The sequence below is a fragment of the Nyctibius grandis genome, chromosome 5, assembly GCF_013368605.1.
Source record: "Nyctibius grandis isolate bNycGra1 chromosome 5, bNycGra1.pri, whole genome shotgun sequence".
Taxonomy (NCBI): Eukaryota; Metazoa; Chordata; class Aves; order Nyctibiiformes; family Nyctibiidae; genus Nyctibius; species Nyctibius grandis.
Window position 1 is genome coordinate 56,893,013 of NC_090662.1, and position 20,503 is coordinate 56,913,515.

At 39.9% G+C, this 20,503-nt stretch overlaps 1 protein-coding gene across 1 annotated transcript in view; it reads left to right on the top strand.

Moving 5' to 3' along the window:
* The window catches only part of ANO4 (anoctamin 4), a 232,506-nt gene extending 213,359 nt beyond the window's left edge, over positions 1-19,147 (top strand). Inside the window, exons 21-29 of the mRNA XM_068401169.1 lie at positions 234-345; positions 1,409-1,466; positions 3,781-3,878; positions 7,594-7,736; positions 8,758-8,910; positions 10,607-10,754; positions 13,157-13,276; positions 16,015-16,120; positions 18,956-19,147. Coding sequence (XP_068257270.1) covers positions 234-345; positions 1,409-1,466; positions 3,781-3,878; positions 7,594-7,736; positions 8,758-8,910; positions 10,607-10,754; positions 13,157-13,276; positions 16,015-16,120; positions 18,956-19,147 — 1,130 coding nt within the window. The remainder of the gene's footprint in view (positions 1-233; positions 346-1,408; positions 1,467-3,780; positions 3,879-7,593; positions 7,737-8,757; positions 8,911-10,606; positions 10,755-13,156; positions 13,277-16,014; positions 16,121-18,955) is intronic.
* The last annotated feature ends 1,356 nt before the right edge of the window (positions 19,148-20,503 follow it).

The following is a 20,503-nucleotide window of genomic DNA, read 5'->3' on the forward strand; positions in this document are numbered from 1 at the left end:
TACAGTCTCCTAGGAATATACATATCTGGATATCAGAAGAGATTTCTAAGTCTTTAGAAGCTCACTTGCTGTGTGCTGCTTTTGGATACAATTTCTTCTGTCAGCTTATATTTTGAAATCAGCAGGCTAATTTACGAATACATTGCCAGCTCTGATAGGTGTGTGCAGCCTTTGTGCCAAGGGAAATTGTAAATCTGATTAAACCTCTGAAACTCTGTTCTCTTTTTTCACAGAGCAGCCTCGTACCGAATCTGAGTGGGAGAACAGCTTCACTCTGAAAATGTTTCTTTTTCAGTTTGTGAATCTGAACAGTTCTACCTTTTATATAGCATTCTTCCTTGGAAGGTAGGATTGATGTCTGCACCCTCATATGTGCAAAATGAAGTAGAAAGAAGAAATAAAATTGTCTGTAATGAAACAAAATGGGACCATATTATCACATATCTCAAAGTGCAAATTCCATACTAGCAAAGCAGGACAGATTGCAGTTTTATTTCCCTTTCAAAAGCCCAGAAACAGACATAGTTTTCATTTCCTAGCACCACATTGGCTCAATGCTAACTTTTAAAAATTTCACTACTGGAAACAGATGTGTCCCACAATACTATACACGCAGGTCATTTCACTCTGTCTTTTTGCATGTGATTTGTACAGGTAAGAAAACAGCTTAACACTGTGTGTTTTTTCTTCAGAATAGAATAGAATAGAACTGAACAGTTCTGTTGGAAGGGACCTACAACGATCATTTAGTCCAACTACCTGAATACTTTGCTTCTTCTATTATATGATTTGGACTGTTAAGAGTGAATTATGAGCTATCAGTTGTCTTTTTTCCACAGAAAATGAAATATATATCAGTACTTGCATGTCTCTCTGCAAGTCCCCTAAAAGCAAAAGAAGAGCCTTTGAGTAGAGGCGGATTGAGTAGAAGAATCCATCAGTATGGATTATTTGCATGTGGGAAGTTGTGGGAATTATTTTGGGAGAAAACATGGGAGAATAGTAAGAAAATTATGTTTTCCTAATGAAAATAACATTTCCACTGATTTCACAGAAAGGCAGATACCACAGCCCACATTATGGTATAAGGAAATGGACTGGCAGTTAAAAGCCATTTTCCAAACTGACATTGACAGTTTCATTCAGATTTTCTCTCTTCTCTGCATATGCTAAATATCCAACAGCAGAGTATTTGGTATTGAAATAAAACTGAAAGTAAAAATATACTTAGCACTTCATAGAAATTATTCCAGGAATCCCCCAAAACTTTTTGCAGCCTAACATCTTTTATAGTTACATCAGTCACACTAAGATGACATTAGATTAAAACAACAAAGCGTGAGCTTTCTTCTACTACTCTGAACAGACTGCTTACACAACATAGTTGATGTATATTCATGTGTTAAAGATTTACAGGACACCCTGGTGCCTACTTAAGGCTGATAAACCGGTGGAGACTGGAAGAGGTGAGTGTTCACTAACTATATACTGATTTATCTGCTGCCCACAGATGCAGCGAATGCAAGCAGAGGCAGATACATTACTCTCTCTAGGTATTTTTGAGTGTGTTATTGGTTTTTCAGTTGCTGTCTGACTCCACACTACTGACACTACCATCTGCTACTAAAACATCTACATATTGATATATATGCCCTTTTCAATGCTAGCAGTTTTAGTGTTTGCACCACATTTGGATAGTGGTATCAAATGGTTTAAACATTAATCACATTTTTGCATTGGAAATATTTCATCCTTGAAATGAATCAAAGTCAGATATGAATCTGACAACTTTTTGCTTCTCAGCTTTTCTAGCCTTGCTGACCAGCAAGCTAAAATAATAACTTAAAAATCCAGACACAAAATGTACTTGAAAATTGACAAAAACAACTGAACAAACTTCCCAAAAGAGCTACTGGCATAATGTTCCATGTCTATAAAACCAAATGGATTTGGAGAGCAATGAGCGGTTGGCTTTGCAAGTCACTCAAGGACCAATCCCATTTTTTTGGCAAATACATTTATAACTCAAAAAACATTTGACAGTTATTGGAGGTGAACAGCAGCAGTTTCTGGATCAGTCATGTAGCTTCCAGTGTTGCTGTTTGCATACTCAAATCGCATGGTTTCTTTCCTGCTTCACAGCTGAATAACTGAAACAACTTTGCAAATACATGACACATGGCAAGCGGAAAATGCAGGTCTTACACTGCCAACATGAATTTACAAACACTTCTAGATATCTAAATATTTTGGTTAATAGAGGTCATCGAAACACCAGTAAAAAAAAAGGAATAATTTGAAAAAGCCATCCTAATTTTGAAGTAGTGAATTATGTACATTCAAGGAAAGAAAAACTGGTAAATGTGCGGACAGAAATTCACTGAACATCCCTCCAAAGTCTGAGAGGGACCAAGCTGACCTAACAGCTTGCTGCTGCCAAAAGAGGACAGTTCTGCTCTTCCTTTGACTTTCCCCAGAAGTTTGCGCCTTCCTCTTCCTTTGCCTTAGCTCTGCCTTGTGCAACCCTGTGAGGAGCTTATTCAGTTCCCTGTGTCAGCAGGAAATGCTTCCTTTTTCTGGCTGAGTTAGTTTTCTGATGAGTTACTGGGCTGAATCATCTCACGGAGGCATCAGAGAGCAGGGAAGGAACCTCACTTGCAGAAGCAGAGATGGGAGGAACAAAGAATCAGGTTTGGGAGGGAAGTGCAGCAATGAGGTGTTACAAGTTGGGTCAGTTGCTGGTGGAAGCTACTATTAATAGTCCCTATTTAATAATATGCTAGAACAGTTAATTTAAAAAAAAATTATCTGCCACCCTGTTAATCCAAAGAGAAGCTGAATGAGGTCAACAGAAACCTCAGCAGGGACCCTGGTTCTGAGCACTGTATAATGCAGTATGTATAAGAAATTCATATCGCATTTTGTTACAGGTCATAACTAATATAAAATTTTCTCTCCCTAAAAGTTAAAGAGAAATAGTTCCAGTTCTATGACAGTGATCTATCTGACTTATCCATAATATTCATGATCTAACAGTACAGCTTGGACCTCCACTGTTTGGATCTGCAGTGTCAATTGTGCAAAACGCTGTTTGAGGGCAGAAAATTTTTGGCCCTTTTCTGTTTCTTCCAATACTAGATGAAAAAATTGTGGAATTGCTTAAATTTGTACTAGCTGAGCATCTCTCCCAAAAGCAGCACCACTTCTTCAAGGCCTGGAGCCACTGCTAAAGCAAGCAGGCACTCAGAAAGAGACACCAAGAACTGTTGTTCAACAGTTACAGATTTTCAGTTCTTCAAGAAGAGAATAGCATTGCATAGTCCATTCAGTCATGTACATTAAATAGTACTCAATAAACAGCATTAGGTCTTTCCTTTAGGCATAAACTGTTTGCCTGTGCAGCCAGGAGGAATTTTCTCTTCATTCTTTGACTTGACGCACAGTCACCCTCCCCAAAATCTATTGATATAATTGAAGAAACTTGTTAGACTTTGCCTCTGTCCCACCCACCATTTCACAACATATTAGCATCACTAATGTGAAAACTGCATTGGTTTCAACTGATTCTGACCTCTGCAGAGGATTAGATTACAAGTTTAAAAGGCTCACGGTGTGGTACAGTCTCATATGCTCCCATGAGTTTATATTTTTTTAAAAATTAAAGAGAACAGCATTTAATTTCCTTTAAGTAAATTGTCTAATATCCATTTGCAGTCTTTAAGAAATGCTTACAAACTCAGCATCATTCCTATTTAACCTTTTGTGTCTTTTTTTCTGTAGTGCCACCCCAGTGGATGCCTTATTGATCTCTGTATGCAAATGGGTATTATAATGGTGCTAAAGCAGACCTGGAATAACTTCATGGAACTGGGCTACCCGTAAGTAAATATAATGCCTATGCTTCTGTAGGTCACAGAAGAATACTAAGTTTATGCTTTCCTTATGACTAGTTATATAAAATCATTATGACAGTAGTCATTACAATAGAAAATCCCCCCTAGGATACAAAACTCTTAATGTAGATTTTCAGATGTATAGAGATAGGTGGTGTTTGGGGTTTTTTCACATTGAACGTAGTTTGCAAAAGTGAAAGTGTAATATAAATATTAATAAATAAATAATATATGGGAAGTACTTGATTTCATTAAATTGTATTCCCTGTTTTAAAACTCCTTAAAAAAAAAACCTGTAGGACTGATGTATTCCTTACACAGGAAATACTATATGTATCATTTTTTAGCTATGCCAGTAAGTTCTAAATTGGATTTCTCCTTGCTGGGTGATAAAAGATGCCTGAAAGGGCAGGTATGAGCTGGAAAAAATGCACTGCTGGCATATACACTCTCAGAGATAGAAAAATGTACTGACTGGTATATGGGCAAGTTCCCTAGTGATCTTCAGGGTATTATGGAGCTGTCCCCTAGCTAAAAAGGTTGGCAATTATTCATTTCCTATCGATTCATTTCTTATTTATTAGTATTTAATGAGCATGTTTAATATGATTAATATAGGCAGTTGATGCTAGAGACAGTGTAGCAGGTCATCAAGGGAAATTAGCAAGTGTGAGAATATAAGAGAGAGCTGACATTGTCAGAAAGTTTGCCCTTGCAAAGTTCAGAGGGATTTGCTTCGCTGCAGGATCCACAGCAGAGCAAGTGCACAGTCCTGTCCCTGAACTGCAGAAATGTGTTGCAGAAGCGATTTCAGGCAGCCTCAGTGCTGATCACATCTAGCTGTAATGAGAACGGAGTAAATGATTTAAATGCACAAAGTATTTGGCAGTAAAGGTACTCAAAGCTCGCTATCTCTCTGTCTTCCTGAGTTTGCGCCTAGTGCTGCTTGCCAGGATTTTGCAGCTGTTAGGGTTGGAGGAATTAGCCAGGGTGGGAAGGAGGGAACAGCAGCAGCAGTATTGATTCTTCTTTTTCCACTCCCTGCCTCTTTTGTCAGTTTTCATTAGCTCTTTCCACTATCTATTAATAGGGATTTTGAAACCTAATAAAGATCACAGAAGCGGATTAAAGGAGGTGACTGAAGGAGACAGGAGGAGATTGTTTAAGAACAAGTGATTTAATAGGAATAAACTGCTTCAGGTGAAGTCAGGCTCTTCACTTTAGGGTCACAATGAAAATCACGATGCAAAACACACAGTCACAACAATTTGAGATGCTTCAACTTATTCTGATGAGAGATGTATTTGCTCTCCAGACCTTTCAGTCCACCTTCTAGCACTGAAATGCTGCAGGCAAGTGCATTTCCTTTTTGTGTGAAAAAACCATGATCATTTCTGCTAAGAGGATGACCAGAGCCAACACCGCGCAGATGGCCGAAGGATTTGGACACAATCCTATAGTCTGTAGTAGAACATCACTGCACCTCCACTCGTGTGCTGGCTTCTGCCTGCAGAGACCCAGGCAGAGCCAGCGCTGCACAGTGTCAAAGCTGATAGCAGAGAATATTTCCCCATAAGACAGCCCTAGGAGAGGAGCACCAGCAGCCTGTTTTGGAGAGTGTTTTTTTGCACCATTTCAGGGTGGCAGCCCAGCTCTGGTGCAGGCATGTCCTCCCGCAGGGACCATTGAGACACGCAGGGCAAGTTAGTTAGAAATGGCAGCGTGTGTTCCTTGGTGACAGGAACCCCAGTGCCTGCCATCACATTTCTCACTCATATATGTGGCATTGGCTTGTCTTCTGAAATTTCTACCTGAGAGTTAAAAACTAGATTTCAAAGATATCAAAGAGAGGCCCTAGGGAGTGTGCTAGAGCATTGATTGTTTAGTGGTTACATTTTTAATACAAACGCTGGCATGTCAGAGTGGTGCTTCTGCTTTATACAAACACCACCTCGAAACCACTGAAAGTGTGCATCAGTTCTCCTCTCCTGCATAGATACACCTGCAATCAGTCAGAAACAGAGTATAAATTATTGCTTCATTTGCAGGTGGGAAACTGCAATTTCGAGTTGATGTTTTTCTTGGAAGAAGAACATCCATCCATATTAAAACCACATTACATCACATTGCCCAGATTTTGCTCACACATAAATCAGAAAATTACATCTCTCTGAATTTTACTAGTAGTCTTAGATATTTAGTAACACTGGTTTGGGGTTTCGCCTCTCACAAAGGAGGAAGTTAATCGGGGTCTGTCTTAGTGTATTGGTTTCCCACTGACCTCACTCCTCAATTTGCTGTCTTTTCAGGAATTCGGTTCTCAGCTCTCTCACTTTCTCACGGGCAGGACAGGAGAGGCAAAGTCCCAAAGGGTGCTGTGGACTGCAAAGATGTGCCTTTAACTGTCCCACAGTTCATCAATCACAAACATGGTCATTCACAGGAAAGGCCTTTTTAGGTTTTTACACAGTAGTGGCTGGCTGCAAGCTGCTAAATCCAAATATTTTAATAATTTCTTGTACTTCCAAATTCTGGCTTTAAGTTCATGCTTGTACTTCTAAATTCTGGTGTTGCACTTCTAAACTTTAGAATTTAATGCCCTGCACTCAGTTGCACCTACACATCTTTAAGGAAGATAGGAAAAGCTATAACCTCTCTGGTAAATGGCCTGAATGGAAAAATAATCTTTAAGCTTTAAGAAAACAAGCAATTGGCCAAATCCTTATCCAAATCCAATGGCCATTTGCCTACCATTCACAGACCAGATCTGGCCACTGTGAAGGCAAGAAGTGAAGCACAGTCAGGGAAAGGATTGAATTATTTGGGTGGGCCATCATCTTCTGTCTTGCTAAGATGAAGGGGTCAGCTGCAACTTCAGAGAAAATCTGTCATGTTGGGTTTTTTTCTCTCTATACTAACTGTAACTCATGTCCTTTGTTGACCAAACCAGTGCAACTCCCTGATCTGGAGAGGCAAAGGTGTTTATTATTTCAGATGTGAGCACTCATTTCTCTTCTGGCTCAGTGCCTCCTACAGTGCCCCTACACATGCGTTTCTTCAGGAACAATATCTTCCCCCTGAAGTCCAGTACAGCTCCTCCACTTCTTGAGATGGAGATAGCTCTGGTGTCAGCCATCCACCTCTTGGCCACCACGTGTTGTCAGCAGTCCACTTCTTTCTGCCTTTTGTTCCTCTCAATGTTTGGCTGCAGACACCATTCAAGGTTGCTTTTTCCCTTCCAGGATTGCCCAGGGACTGTTACCCTGCACACTGTAGAGCCATATAGAGATGCTGGCTCACACACAGGAAGAGATCAAGCAGTATTAGCACTGTATTTACTGATTTCTCAATTAGAGCTCAACTATCTCCACACAGCATTGCATTCTGCCATATAAACAGACCCTGGAGTGATTTGCCATTCTGTGTAGAGAAAAAGAAGGTAAATAAATAATGAAAAGATGTCAAATTCGCTCCACTACTTTAACAATATCTAGGCCGGGATTAGAGCCCACCAGCCATATCTGTTTTCATACCTGTTACTCTGTGTCATCAACCACACGTGTTACTAATGCTCCACTTTCCTGTGCATTGGGAAATTAGTTTTGCAAGGTATGTTATACACACTTAGCCTCTTCCAATTTTGTGATAAATAGCCACTAATATTATTTACTTTGTTTCTTTAATTTATTTGAAAATGTAGGCTAATTCAAAACTGGTGGACCAGGAGAAAACTACGACAAGAGTATGGCACACAGAGAAAAACAAGCTTCCCACAATGGGAGAAGGACTACAATCTGCAACCTATGAATGCTTATGGACTCTTTGATGAATACCTAGAAATGAGTATGACACTGACGTTTGTTCTTTCTCTTTCACTAGATTTTAATGTTTTTGCTTTTTTGTTGATGTGGCCTGGTGTACTCTTTGAATTATTGCTGTATGAAGCTAAAGAGACTGCAAAATGGTTTTCATTTTCACAGGGCAGGTGAGGAATGGGAGTGAATTTGTAAGAACCAAATCAATGTAGCTAACCACACTGTTGCTGGTTTGCTAACTTGACATCTATGAAACACCTCTCATTCTGGCTTTGTGTGGGGAAGGTCATTTTCCAAACCAGATTCCATCTCTTCACCTGCATACATTTCTGAAGAACTTTGCTGTTATTTACTAAAGGAAGTTCCCTTGGGCTTTTATTTTTAAGCTGTGTTGTACAGACCTACATGCTTATTTATGTTTAAAATTCATCATAATTTACTACCACACATTTGCAAAGTAGCTTGCTGCCAAAAGGCATTGCTCTGTCCAGAGGAGAGAGGAGGAGAACTACTCAAAGAAATGTTAAAGAACAAGAAATTTTGCCCTATGTGACTGAACTGAGTATGTCATGATGCATTTTTTTTTCTCCCTCACACAATTCTTTTCAAATTAATGGGAAATTTGGCAGTCTGAAAACCTGCCTCTAGAGACTTACACAAAGTTTCAAACTGCTGCCCATCTATCCTATAAAAGAGAATGTATTCAGCCCTAATCTTTGCAGGTACTGACAGATCCTAGTTGATGCTGGAGTAAAAATGACCCTTTCTAAAAGAACAGTTTGTCCACCTCCAAACTTTGTTCCAAATTACAAAATCTAGATGTTGCTGTCCATCCCAGGGACAGATGTGCATTTGTTCTTGTCATATTTGCTCTGAACTTTTGGCAAGGAATTGCTGTACAAGTGTCACTAGACTATTATGTGGTACAGCATAGTAAGAAATGTTTGTATATTAATACATAATGTTTGTATGCATATATTATTTGGTATCTTAGACCTTGGGAGTAGATCTTAACAGTTATACTGTGATCTTTCCTTTTTTTTTCCTAGTTCTCCAGTTTGGATTCACAACCATTTTTGTGGCAGCTTTTCCACTGGCACCACTTCTGGCCTTACTTAACAATATTATTGAAATTCGGCTTGATGCGTACAAATTCGTTACCCAGTGGAGGAGACCTTTAGCTTCAAGAGCCAAAGACATAGGTGAGCTCTTTGCATGTGTGTTTGTTATGTGTGTGTTATTTTTAAGGCAAAGCATTGACCACTTCGAGTAAGAGCAGATTAAGGTATTTTCAGTCATCTTCCCTATTAACAACACACAATTTGATTGTTCCAAAAAACTTCAAGTATGTGATGCCAGTATACTTATGCAATTACTAGTCTATATTGAAAAATGTCTTTTAATGATTTTCTGGGTGACTTAACAGCTAAGATGTTTTAATGAAGTGATCAGTGTTCTCTGCAGGTTTTTCCTTGTGGCAGACACACTGTGTGAACACATGCCACTGCTCAGTTTGAATATAACAACCAGACAGAGCAGCTGAAACATGAAAGCCAAGTTAAAGCAGCCACCATGCTGTAACGGACCTGTGTGTTTTATATTTACCTGGCCAAAACCAAGCTCCCCTGTGACTCAGGGACTATGCCCACTAGGTCTCTGGTGTGTCAGACAGGGTGGGTCTAGATCCCAAGAGACAACTTGCTCTCAGTGAAGCACACCTACATTGCTAAACACAGGGTTCACATAACTTTGAGGTCACCCAGCCACACACTACTGCAAGGGCTCTGAATATATTTTGACTATAAATCTCTTCTGTCCTTGCAGTATGCAAAAGCAGAACACCTGTAGGAAGGACTCTGTAATACAAACAGTCATCTGCCCAACACTGAATCCCTAATGTCTTTGGAAGGGTAAATAGGATACCTCGCTGCCCATCTGCATTGCAAAAACCAGTAGCCCACACCATGAAATAGTAGAAGCCCAGGCTTTGTGCTTTCAGAATGGTCTACCATGTACCTAAAGTCTGTGTCTGAGTAAAGCTTTGTATGTGAACAGTGTGGATCTATGAGTTTAGGTACAAGCCTGGACATCAGGCAGTACACAGCTTATACTGCAGACATAATTCCTGAAAAAAACAGTTATATAACATAAATAATAAAAGCACAGAAAAATAGATTTTTTTTTTCTTTTGGACTGATTCAGGTGTGATTTCTCAAAATAAGTTGCATTTGCTCCCTATTCAGCAAAGTTTTCAGGGACAGCTTGAAGCCTCATTAAAATCAATGGGTATGTCCAACCTTCCTTTGGTGTGGTCCTCAGTTATGGTCCCTATGACCAGAGCTGCTGTGTGCCTGTACCACAGGATCTGTCAGATGGTTGAGGATGGGCCAAAAACCCCAGGTGATGCCTAGGGGCTGCGTGCCATTGTATGGCATTAGCATGCCATGAAGATTTTGATGCCAATAGGTACATGCTGACCAGCTGTGCATGAGATACACATAAGGCCCCTGTGACAGGCAGATCATGGATTGCATATATTCATGGCTGCCCTGGCAGACCCTCCTGAAAGGCTGAATAGCCATCACAGTAAACAGGGACACTTACAGCATTTCTTAAAACTGCCCACATGGTATGTGGCTTGGTGGAGCCAAGGCCTCCATGAGCATTTTTGTGGCTTCCTTGAGGTTATTGCAGGATAAACAAAATTCCCACCCAGTGGGAACAGGAATCTGGTCTACTGAGGTCCTGCTGTACAGTAAGAAAAATTGTTTTGACTCTTGCATGGAAACTACATAAAAAGACCTTGGGTGGTGGGGACAACTGCTTCAGAGCATGCAGTATCACAGGCACTTTGGTTCTTGTTTTTCCTGGAACTAACAAGCTCTCCTTGTTGAACAGGAATCTGGTACGGGATCCTGGAAGGCATTGGAATTCTTTCTGTTATCACAAATGCATTTGTTATAGCTGTGACATCAGATTTCATCCCTCGCCTTGTTTATGCTTACAAATATGGACCTTGTGCTGGCCAAGGAGAAGCTGGACAAAAGTAAGCTTTTCTTTGGGAAATCAGACGTTCTTGAAAATCACTTACTACTTGAATAGATACAGCAGTACTGTCTAACCCAAATTCATTGCTTGTGCTTAGGTAATAGATACCAGCCATAGATATTGATCCTTTGCATATTCACAGAACGGGTTGTTGAGGGACTGCAAATTATGACATTAATTCAAGGAAAACATGGCAGATCTGTTACAGAGATTTGGTGTGTGTAACAGTATGCTGCACAAGCTGCACTTCCCAGCTGGTGTACATGGATATAACCCTCTTTTCATTCTGAAGCAATGCTGATATTTGTCAGTTACAGATTCAATGAGCATTTAAAACTTATTCACTAGGCTTTTTTTCCTGATGTAATATTCAGCATGTATTGCTCAAAAAAAAGTAGTGTCTAACAAGAGGATGCAATTCCCAACTAATAAAACAAGATATACTTACAGAGCAAAGTAATTTATTTTTCTTCTAAAACTAGAGCCCTTAGATTGAATCTTTCAGGAGACATTTGTGAATCCTGCTGCCTAAGTTGATTTTCTTTCAGTGTTGCTAAACACTGAGATTATATTAGCATGTGCACACTGCCAGCAAGTATGAGTATAGCTGCTACCTGGCAACTTGTAAAATCTAGGCTGTTGGACTTAGGCAAGGTCATTGAATCCATCTGAACACAAATAGACACAATTTGCAAATGATCTCCTAGCAGCTCCATTAGCAAGGACCCTACTGTTCAAAGAAACCCAAGCTGAACAGTAGACAGTGACAGAGAGCTTACATTCTGCTATTAGACATATGGCAGATGATTGATTTTTCTTCCCTACTACAGAAAGCAAGTTCTTCTGTTGCTGCTTTTTTGCCATCTTTTGGTGGTCAATACTGTTTAATCATACTGACAGAAGAAGGGCAGCTGGTGTGGCAGCTCCTGATTAGCAGTGCTGCTAACTTGCTGTCCTGCAAGGAGTTTGGCATTTTAGTTGGTGCCAGGCGAAATGTTCCATTTATTTTCACGAAGAGTTAAAGTCCCTTCACGGGTAAAGTGTTTGGTCTGGTGCCAGTCATTCCTGACCATGTGCCACTGCTTGTGCCATTGTGAAGATCCACAGGACATTGAGGCACTGACAGCAACTTTCCTTGCTACTGATTTTCTCGGGACCACTGTGCATGAAAAAAAAAACACCTTTAGAAATTTTATTTTTATGAAGACTCAAGTATGACTCACCAGCTTTGAAACTAGTTCTGCACAGGGAAAGTAGCTTGGCTCACAGAGGAAGCTCTTATCATCTTTTCACAAATCTCTTGTACAGTGTTTTCACACTTCTGCTGCTTTTCTGAATGCATTTCTAGATAAAACGATCAGATAGTAATCCTTTGAAGGAGCCAACTTGGATAAAAACTATTTATGTCAGCATTCTGGATATTGTTATTAATAAGTACTCTTACAAAAACAGGAAGGTATTCAAAAAAAATCCACAGGAATATTGAATTTTCTCAAATTAAGGAGTCAAGAACATCTGCTATTGAGTAACTTAAATGAGAGGGGTGCTTTTTTTCTTTCAAAAAACATCTGCAGGTATTAGATCCATATGACACCCAGTGATACTAGAGAAATATTGTAATTACATTAAGTTCCAAATCCAATCAGTATGGAGATTTTGAGACAAAGCCAGATGGCGTTTTAATATAATTTTTCAAAGACTATAAAATCCATAGTTAAAACCAAAAAACAACCCTTACTGTGCATTATACTCTGCACCAAGCTGAGCCTGGACTTACCTGTGCTTGAGCAGTGCAGAGTGAACAGCACAAGACACTTGCTGTATCTCTCCTCAGCTTTATTAACACCAAACCTGAGCCTTCTAGTGACTCCCACAGCCCTTCATCAGGTGGCATACATTCTCCTGTTCAGTGTTCTCCAAACTCTGCCTGACCTTCCCAGTGCTCAGCCACCCTGGGATCTTTTAGTACAGAGTTCCTCTGATTAACTGGATGTTTTGTAAAAAGCTGTTTGAAGTGCATTGCCTTTGCATCTGATTTAATGTCCCTTTGTGTTAGTACCATGAGGGTAACAGTGGGAATATTCTGATTATCTTCCTAGTGCTACTCATTATTTTCTCTGCCTCTATTGTGTCACCTTTTAGCTGACTTTTCTTTTCAAAAGTAACCAGTCCCAGTCTTCACCATTTCTTCTCCCATAGAAATCTACCATTACTTCACTTTTATTGTCTGTCTGACCCACTTCAGCATCTATTTTATATTGCCTCAACATCCCTTTCAAATATTGATAAGCATCACAGTTATACTGTGGATTTCATGAAAACCAGAGAATATCCTCCTAGGTACAACAGTTAATGGAAAAACCTTGCTGTGTCCTGACTACAGGATTTTTTCCCCTCTAGGTGTATGGTTGGCTATGTTAATGCCAGTTTATCAGTATTTCTGGTGTCTGACTTTGAAAACCGTTCAGAGCCAACATCAAATGGAAGTGAATTCTCTGGTTCACCATTAAAATATTGTAGGTAAGTATCTGATCAAAATACCTCTCTACTTTAAGACATTGCAAGGGAGAAGCATCATGATAAATTTGGGGTTGGAACTAATTTTCAGAACTTAAAAAACAGTAATGGAAAGAATTAACTGTGCTATTGAGGGGCATGCTTGTGGTACTGGTCTGCTCTAAGCTACCTTTACGAAACCTCTAATCCAGCACTTCCTAATTGTTGAATGGTTAATATGTTTATGTCATTGCTTACAGGTGTAATTATCAGTAATAATCATATACTTGTGGTTTGAATCAAAATAAAATGAGCAGTTAATTATCTGTGTGTCTTTGTCCTCAGCCAACAGGTTGGAGAAATAGCAATCTGAGACTAGTCTGTAATGACAGATTTGCACCTGATTGATAAAGGTCTTAAATGGAGTCCCAACCAAAAATACCAAACAACAAATACAGCTACCATTTGTTTATTCAACATTCATTTACAAGAATGAGTTCTGGTAGCTGCAGATACACTTAGTTCCAGTGTTTTTCACTGTGAGGAATTAAAATATCCTTTCATGAGTGCCTAAAGAACGAAAGATATTCTGTGATACAGCAAAAGTCAGTGATACTTTGTGATATTGGGGCATTTTTATTAATAATAATAAATTTTAGTGGTATAGCATAATGAACTGGGGAGGGTGGCATTAATGCTTTCATTTAACTGATATTTAAGACTATGGCAACTCATTTGGCAGAAAGAACATCGCAATGTTGAATCCATAGATAACATTTTCTGTGGAGCAGAACCACTTTGAGAATACTCCATTCCACATTGTTTGCCATAGCACCGTTTAATAATGTTTTATAATTCTGATCATTCCCTTCCCCCTCTTTAATTCCTTTCTTCCCCAACTTCAAGCACGAAGTTGCTGCTACTTAAAGCCAATGGTGGAAATCCCATCAATAAAAAGTTGTCCCCTCAATATTCCATAAACAGAACACTATTAAAATTGGTGCCATAAATCTCCAGAGGATAAATCTGTTCTTTTGGGGGACACTGAATTGTTATGTATATCTGCCCTTGAAAGAAAATGAACATCTTTCTTTAGCTGAGTTTATCAGCTACTTAACCCACCTGAATTCTGCTGAAATATCAGTCATTTTAATTGCACTTCAAGCCAGATGTTGATAGTGAGGTAAGGAAATATTATGTTCTCCTGTGCAATAGCGTAGGCATTTTTCCAGGAAGGCAGTCCGTTTGAACAAAAAACAGTGGCCATATTCAGTTAATTTCTGCCTGTCTGGAACCCAGATGGTGCCATGCTATTCTGGTTGTTTATAAAAGGTTTCCCCATTTCTTCATGTGTAGTGCATGGCTCCCAGCAAGCACAAAAAGGAGACATACTCTACCGACTTGTGACTTGGCCCAGGGACTTCTGTTTTCAGGATGCTTAGGATATTGTAAAACATCCTAAACTGTAAAGTCAGCATGCTGTTTGCAGAAGGAACTATCCTCTCTGTTTTAAGAACTTGCACTAGAGACACTGCAATTTAAGAGAGGTTTGTTGCTAACTAAGATGTCAAGACACAGTTTATTTCATTTCGTGTAGCACTCTCTGCAATCTAAGAAGGTGAGCCTTAAGGGAGAAATACAGATTATCATAGAGATGAAATAACTGTTTATTTCTTTTGCTCATCTGAGTTTTCTTTAGTTTCTTAAAACTAACTTAGAGATCAAGCTTAAGTGTATTATTTACTATGGTATTTTCAATATTTTTTGTAATGGGTTTTCTGGCCCATCTAGGAAACAGATTAAGGAGAAAACAATTTTTACACTACGTTTGAATTAAGTTTCTGCAACAGTATTTTGGAATTAACATACTGCTAGTAGAAATGGACTCCAGAATGTGTGACTTAAACCGATTCATGATTTGTTAATGTAGTTTTGGAGTTGTCCTGGATCCAGCTTTCCCAACAGATATCTCTAGTTACATTATTGAGACCTAAAGTCTTTAAAGAAACATTCTGTGAGACAAGACACTAGAGCCCTTTCTTACACAGCCCTTGCCCTGTTGGTATACCAAGAGGTGCAGTTCTGGCTCCACCACAGTCAGGATGAGTCATGCTTTACACCAGGGATGGCCACCTAATTGACCAAGGGCCAGCCGGAGCCCATGAGACAGTTTTATATGGATTTTGGGAGTGCTGTCAGGCTGACAAAATTGGGGACATTTATGGTTTTAAAATGAACTTGTAGTGGGAAGAAAGTGGCCCTCAAAACAGCAGATCATCCCACACTGCTCCATGTTCTGAGGAGGTACCTGCAAGGTACACATTGTGATGCCAAGGGAGATGCTGTAGGGTCAAACAGCACCCAATATCCTCTGTATTTGCTTCAGCAGTTTCGCTTCATACAGGCACTGGCCTGGTCCTTTGCACCAATTTTCCATTAGCAGCTGGAGCGCAAAGTGCACTCCTGGTGTGTATCTTACCGTTACATTTCATCTGAAAGTAAACCCATTTGGGTGAACCAAAGCATGGCAAGTGGAGGTCATCAGGACACTTGCTTCAAAAGTGTGCACCTGATCTGAAATCAAACACTACTGTAGGCCCAGCTTAAGAAGCAAGCAGTGTTGTGGTAACTTGTACAGTCTGAACTGAGACAATTTTGGTGCAGAAAATGCAAAGATCAAGAGCAGCTGGGGCTTGGTTTTGCCCTCCTCCCAGGCAGCAGGGCAGGAGCTTGCTAACTACCGTACTCTGCATGTCTTTCAGGTACAGGGACTACCGAGACCCTCCTCACTCCCCAGTGCCCTACGGTTACACACTGCAGTTCTGGCATGTCTTAGCAGCGCGGTTGGCTTTCATTATTGTATTCGAGGTCAGTGACGACTCAGGTGGCAAGTGTGTTTGTTTCTCTGTTTTAACAAAAACAACAAAATTAAACAAATTTTCCTTTGAAGCTTTTTTCATTGGGCTGATCTGTGTTGGTAGCTGTTGAGCTTTTTTGTGTTAGTTTCTGCTATTTATATTGTGCTTTGTATACTCAGATCTGTTTTCTGAACAGTCACAGGTATTTAGGTTCTAACAAAAAGGGGGAATGCAGCACTCTGAAAACTGTAACAGTGACTTCCAAAGCGGAGAAATAAATGAAGCTTTTATTTACTTTCTGAGTTTTGGCATTTGTATCCTGGCTAGCCTGGGAAGCCGTATGCTGACTAGTGTGTGAGGAAGGGGTGAAGGAGCATGAGAAGAAAAGATGAAACCTGAACAACCGAAAAATGAAGATAGTTGAAGTTACAGTATTTACCCATCTAGCTTTTTTCTCTATTTTTTTAATACCATTCATTTCCCCAGAATGATTAGCATCACAAAGATGATGACAATGAAAAGGATTCAATACTTTTACCAATGTTCATAATATTAGCACTTACTGTCAGTATCTCAGAAATCTTTAAGACAAACCAGAGGAGATAATACCAGCTTCACATGACTGGTATTCCCATGCTGATTTTGAAAGAAAGAGATAGGAGGGTAGATAAATAGGATGAGATCATTTACAAAACGAAAATGCAGCTCTTTAAGGCCTGAATTTCAGGTGCGTAAATATCCCTGCCAGAAACCAAGGGCTCAGCATCTCTCCAGCACAAGCAGTTCAAATGCCTTTTACACTATGAAGAAAGACCAAGCAGGGAACAAACGATTTTGAAAACTCTTTACTCAATCCTCTGCTCTGAAATCATAGCAACAGGGCATCCAACACAGATAGGGAAGCCTGTATCACCATAAACTATTGGCATAAATTTCATGAGCACATACTGTATTTCTGACTCATATTACTGTGTAAATTTGTTCTGAACTGAATTTTCAAAGCACCTCTTTGGATCATGGAACAGAAGCATTTGAATTAGAGGAAAGGTGAAGGGGAAACATTTTCCAAAATTACTTCTTGCATAGGGATGTCTTGGAGGCTCAGCAGAAGCCCGAGGTCTGCAGTGAATTCCCCTAATTGTCATTTTCAGCCCTCCCCAGACAAAGGGGGAATATGGCACTGCAGGCTGGGCTCTCTCCTTCGTCTACACTGGGCTAACTCTTTAGAGGTTAGTCCTAAGGAGATCGGCTCTTCCGATCATCTCTGCCACAGCCAGGGAAACATTAAGGGAAAGAAAGAAAGAAAGACTTGATAGAGCCCTGCTGGGCTTGATCTCTCCTTTGTTTCTTGAGCTCTCGGTACTGAGAGCCAGTGATATCTGTCTCAAAAAAGTACTACAAGAATGGCCTTGGCAGGTCAGCCTAAAGCAGTTTCTAAGATTGAAGAGAGCCTGGCTTCTTGATACACACTTGGCATAAAGGCAGCACAGAATAAGGGCAAAGATAACTGAGGCAAGAAAAATCAGCCCTGCTCAAGTCTCAGTGCCCAGCCAAATTTGCGACCTGCTGTGGAATAGTTTTTTGTGTCTGCCCAATACTCGCATAAGAGATTTGACTTTGCTCTGCCCCAACCAAAGCTATAGGCTGGCTCATAGGTGTCTCCCTTACAGGGGCCGCTGGTTTATTGGCACTGCAAACTGTTTCCTAAACTATGTCTGTGAAATCAAAAGGGTAATTGCAGCAGAAACCATGACTGTCTTCCTCTGTGGAAAACACTAATGGGTGTACTGTGATTCCTACAGCAATTACAGTAAAAGATTGCACTACGAGATAGTGATTCAAGGTAGGGTTTTTTCATAAATTAAGTAACTCCCTAAGCTCAGACACCTTTTTAGGCAGCTGTGGGTGTGGTTATTTTGGCTATCTTGACCTCCCTCAAAAACAAACAAAAGTATTTCCTATCACTAAAAAAGGAATTATTTCTCCAGGCTAAACCTACAGAAAAAGCTTTTTTCGTTTTTTTTAGGTTTGGCCAAAAAAACAGCAATTAAAATATTGCGCGTTTATTTCTCATGAGCAAAGAATACACGGGAAAATATGTTACATTTTCTTTTCAGTGGCTTTCAAAGGAAAGGTTCTGCTTGGAGAAGAAGAAATACCTTTATTTCTCCAATCCAGAATGAGTGTCCTTTCTGAGATGAGGAATTTTTCTGTTTCTCTGCTCCTCCTCTCAAGTGGAGTGAGTAAATCTCCAAGCAACGTCTTTGATCAAACAAAAAAGGACACTCAAGCAATCCTCCCCCATGATACTCAAGCTTTGCTGTGGCATGCCTAAAACATGAGGGACAAAGGATCAGTTACCTTGAATTTAATTGTGATGTTCAGTAATATGGCTTTGGATGAGAGACACAGTGTAAGAAAAAGTGTTTTGTTTTGCACAGGTTGTTTCCGATACTGATGCAAGTGTTTTCTGGTAACAGGGAAGTATTATATCATTTGATCCTCCTCTTCCTGCAGAGCAATCCACTAATACCAGGCCCTGCCCAGCCAACCTTACAGCAAAGCATGGCCTCAGGGGTTTGAACACACAGGTTATACAACAGTTTTGAGGCCTTATTTGAACCCAGTCGCTCTTAACCTTTGCTGAGATCCATACCCCACTCACTTTGGCTGGAGCTTTTGTGGGGAAAAATCTTCATGGTTTGGTTTCTTCAAATTTAGTAGTAGATTTAGTTCTAACACAGCATCTTTTTGTGAAATGGAAGGAGAGGGTTTTTAGAAGCTATGGAAAGTACTTGTTTTCTTCCTAAGATATTAATTTTTCATCCCTTTTTTGTTTTCACAGCACCTTGTCTTTTGCATAAAGCACCTGATTTCCTACTTAATCCCAGATCTCCCAAAAGATCTGAGAGATCGGATGAGGAGAGAAAAGTACCTGATTCAGGAAATGATGTATGAAGCTGAACTAGAACGTCTGCAGAAAGAGCGGAAGGAAAGGAAGAAGAATGGAAAATCTTATCACAATGAGTGGCCATGATGGGGTGAGGAAGAAACTGCTTAAAAGAAGATAGGAATTCTGTTTACAAAAATTTCCTGGTTTTCTACAGTGGAGAGTGCAGTGAAAGGAATAGTCAGTCAGTGTTGTGTGCACTTTGCATGTGTGCGCCCATGTTTAATATGGTGCACATTGTCATAAGCCTTTTGAAATCAGAGGTCTTGCAAGGCTTAGGCTTCTCCAGATCTAATGTGAGCATGAGCAGATCAGACCAATGCTTAAGTCTCTGCATTCTTACTGGGAAGCTCCTAGGCCCTGACTTAAATTCAAGGCCCTGAACTTCAAAGCAGTTATATATCTTACAGTGCTTTTCAGAACTCAGTGATCTTATGGCTCATTCTCATGACCAAGTTGCTACTTCATAACCAGTGACTGCACATTAGCACCATGGCAGTATTTGTCTATGTGTGTGGCCACCATCTTCAGCACATGCACGGCAATGTTGCCCTCTTCCACAGTGGACTAAGCTGTTAGCTTGCATACACTACGAGTTAAGGTCACATATGTGGACCATTTCCATGACTGCAACAATATTGAAGTATTTTTTAGGGGGAGATGCTTGATCATGAGTCTAATCAACTGGTCTAACAGTGCTGAAAAATTTAGGTGTGCAGAAGTGCTGACAGATAGACAACCATCTAAATGTGGCCAGAGGTATCTAACTGTAAGGTCATTTATTTGGAAATGATACCATGAAAAGTTGGTAATACATTTTAAAGATTTGAACAGTGCCTTTTCAGTTATAGGACTGTCTGGTCTCTGAAGGAAAGAAATCAGGCTAGGGCATCTTGCCCAGAATTGCCCGTGTATTTGTATTGCAAGATCACATTGAGGCATCATCAGGAATTAGGGTGTACAATACACATAACAGAAGACAGACTGTGTCTTAAAGACCTGTCTGTGTAAGCAAAACAAAAAAAAAACAGAGGAACAAGGTCAGCAGAGGAAAATAACACAGTCATCCAGAATCTCTACTCTTGCAACATTTTCTTTATTCATCCTTCCATTATCTATGAAGGGGTGGAGGGGAAAAATAAAACAACAGACTGTAGTATGAAGTAGTTTGAAATCCTTCATGCAGAGCAATTCTACATGGGCTGCAGAATTAGATTAGGCCAAAATGGGCCACTGTCTATATACTTTTGCAAATTCTTTAGCATTAAGAAACTAAAAAATTCCCGGATCATTAACCCAAAATAGTGGTGTTGTAAGTCTGAAAACTTCAGAAGTGTTGGATGGAACAACATGAATCAAAATGCTGAGTGTTGTGGAAGCTCTACCACCTCTTGCCTCAAAGTGATAACACTACAATTCCTGCAGAACACGCAGTGGCATAAT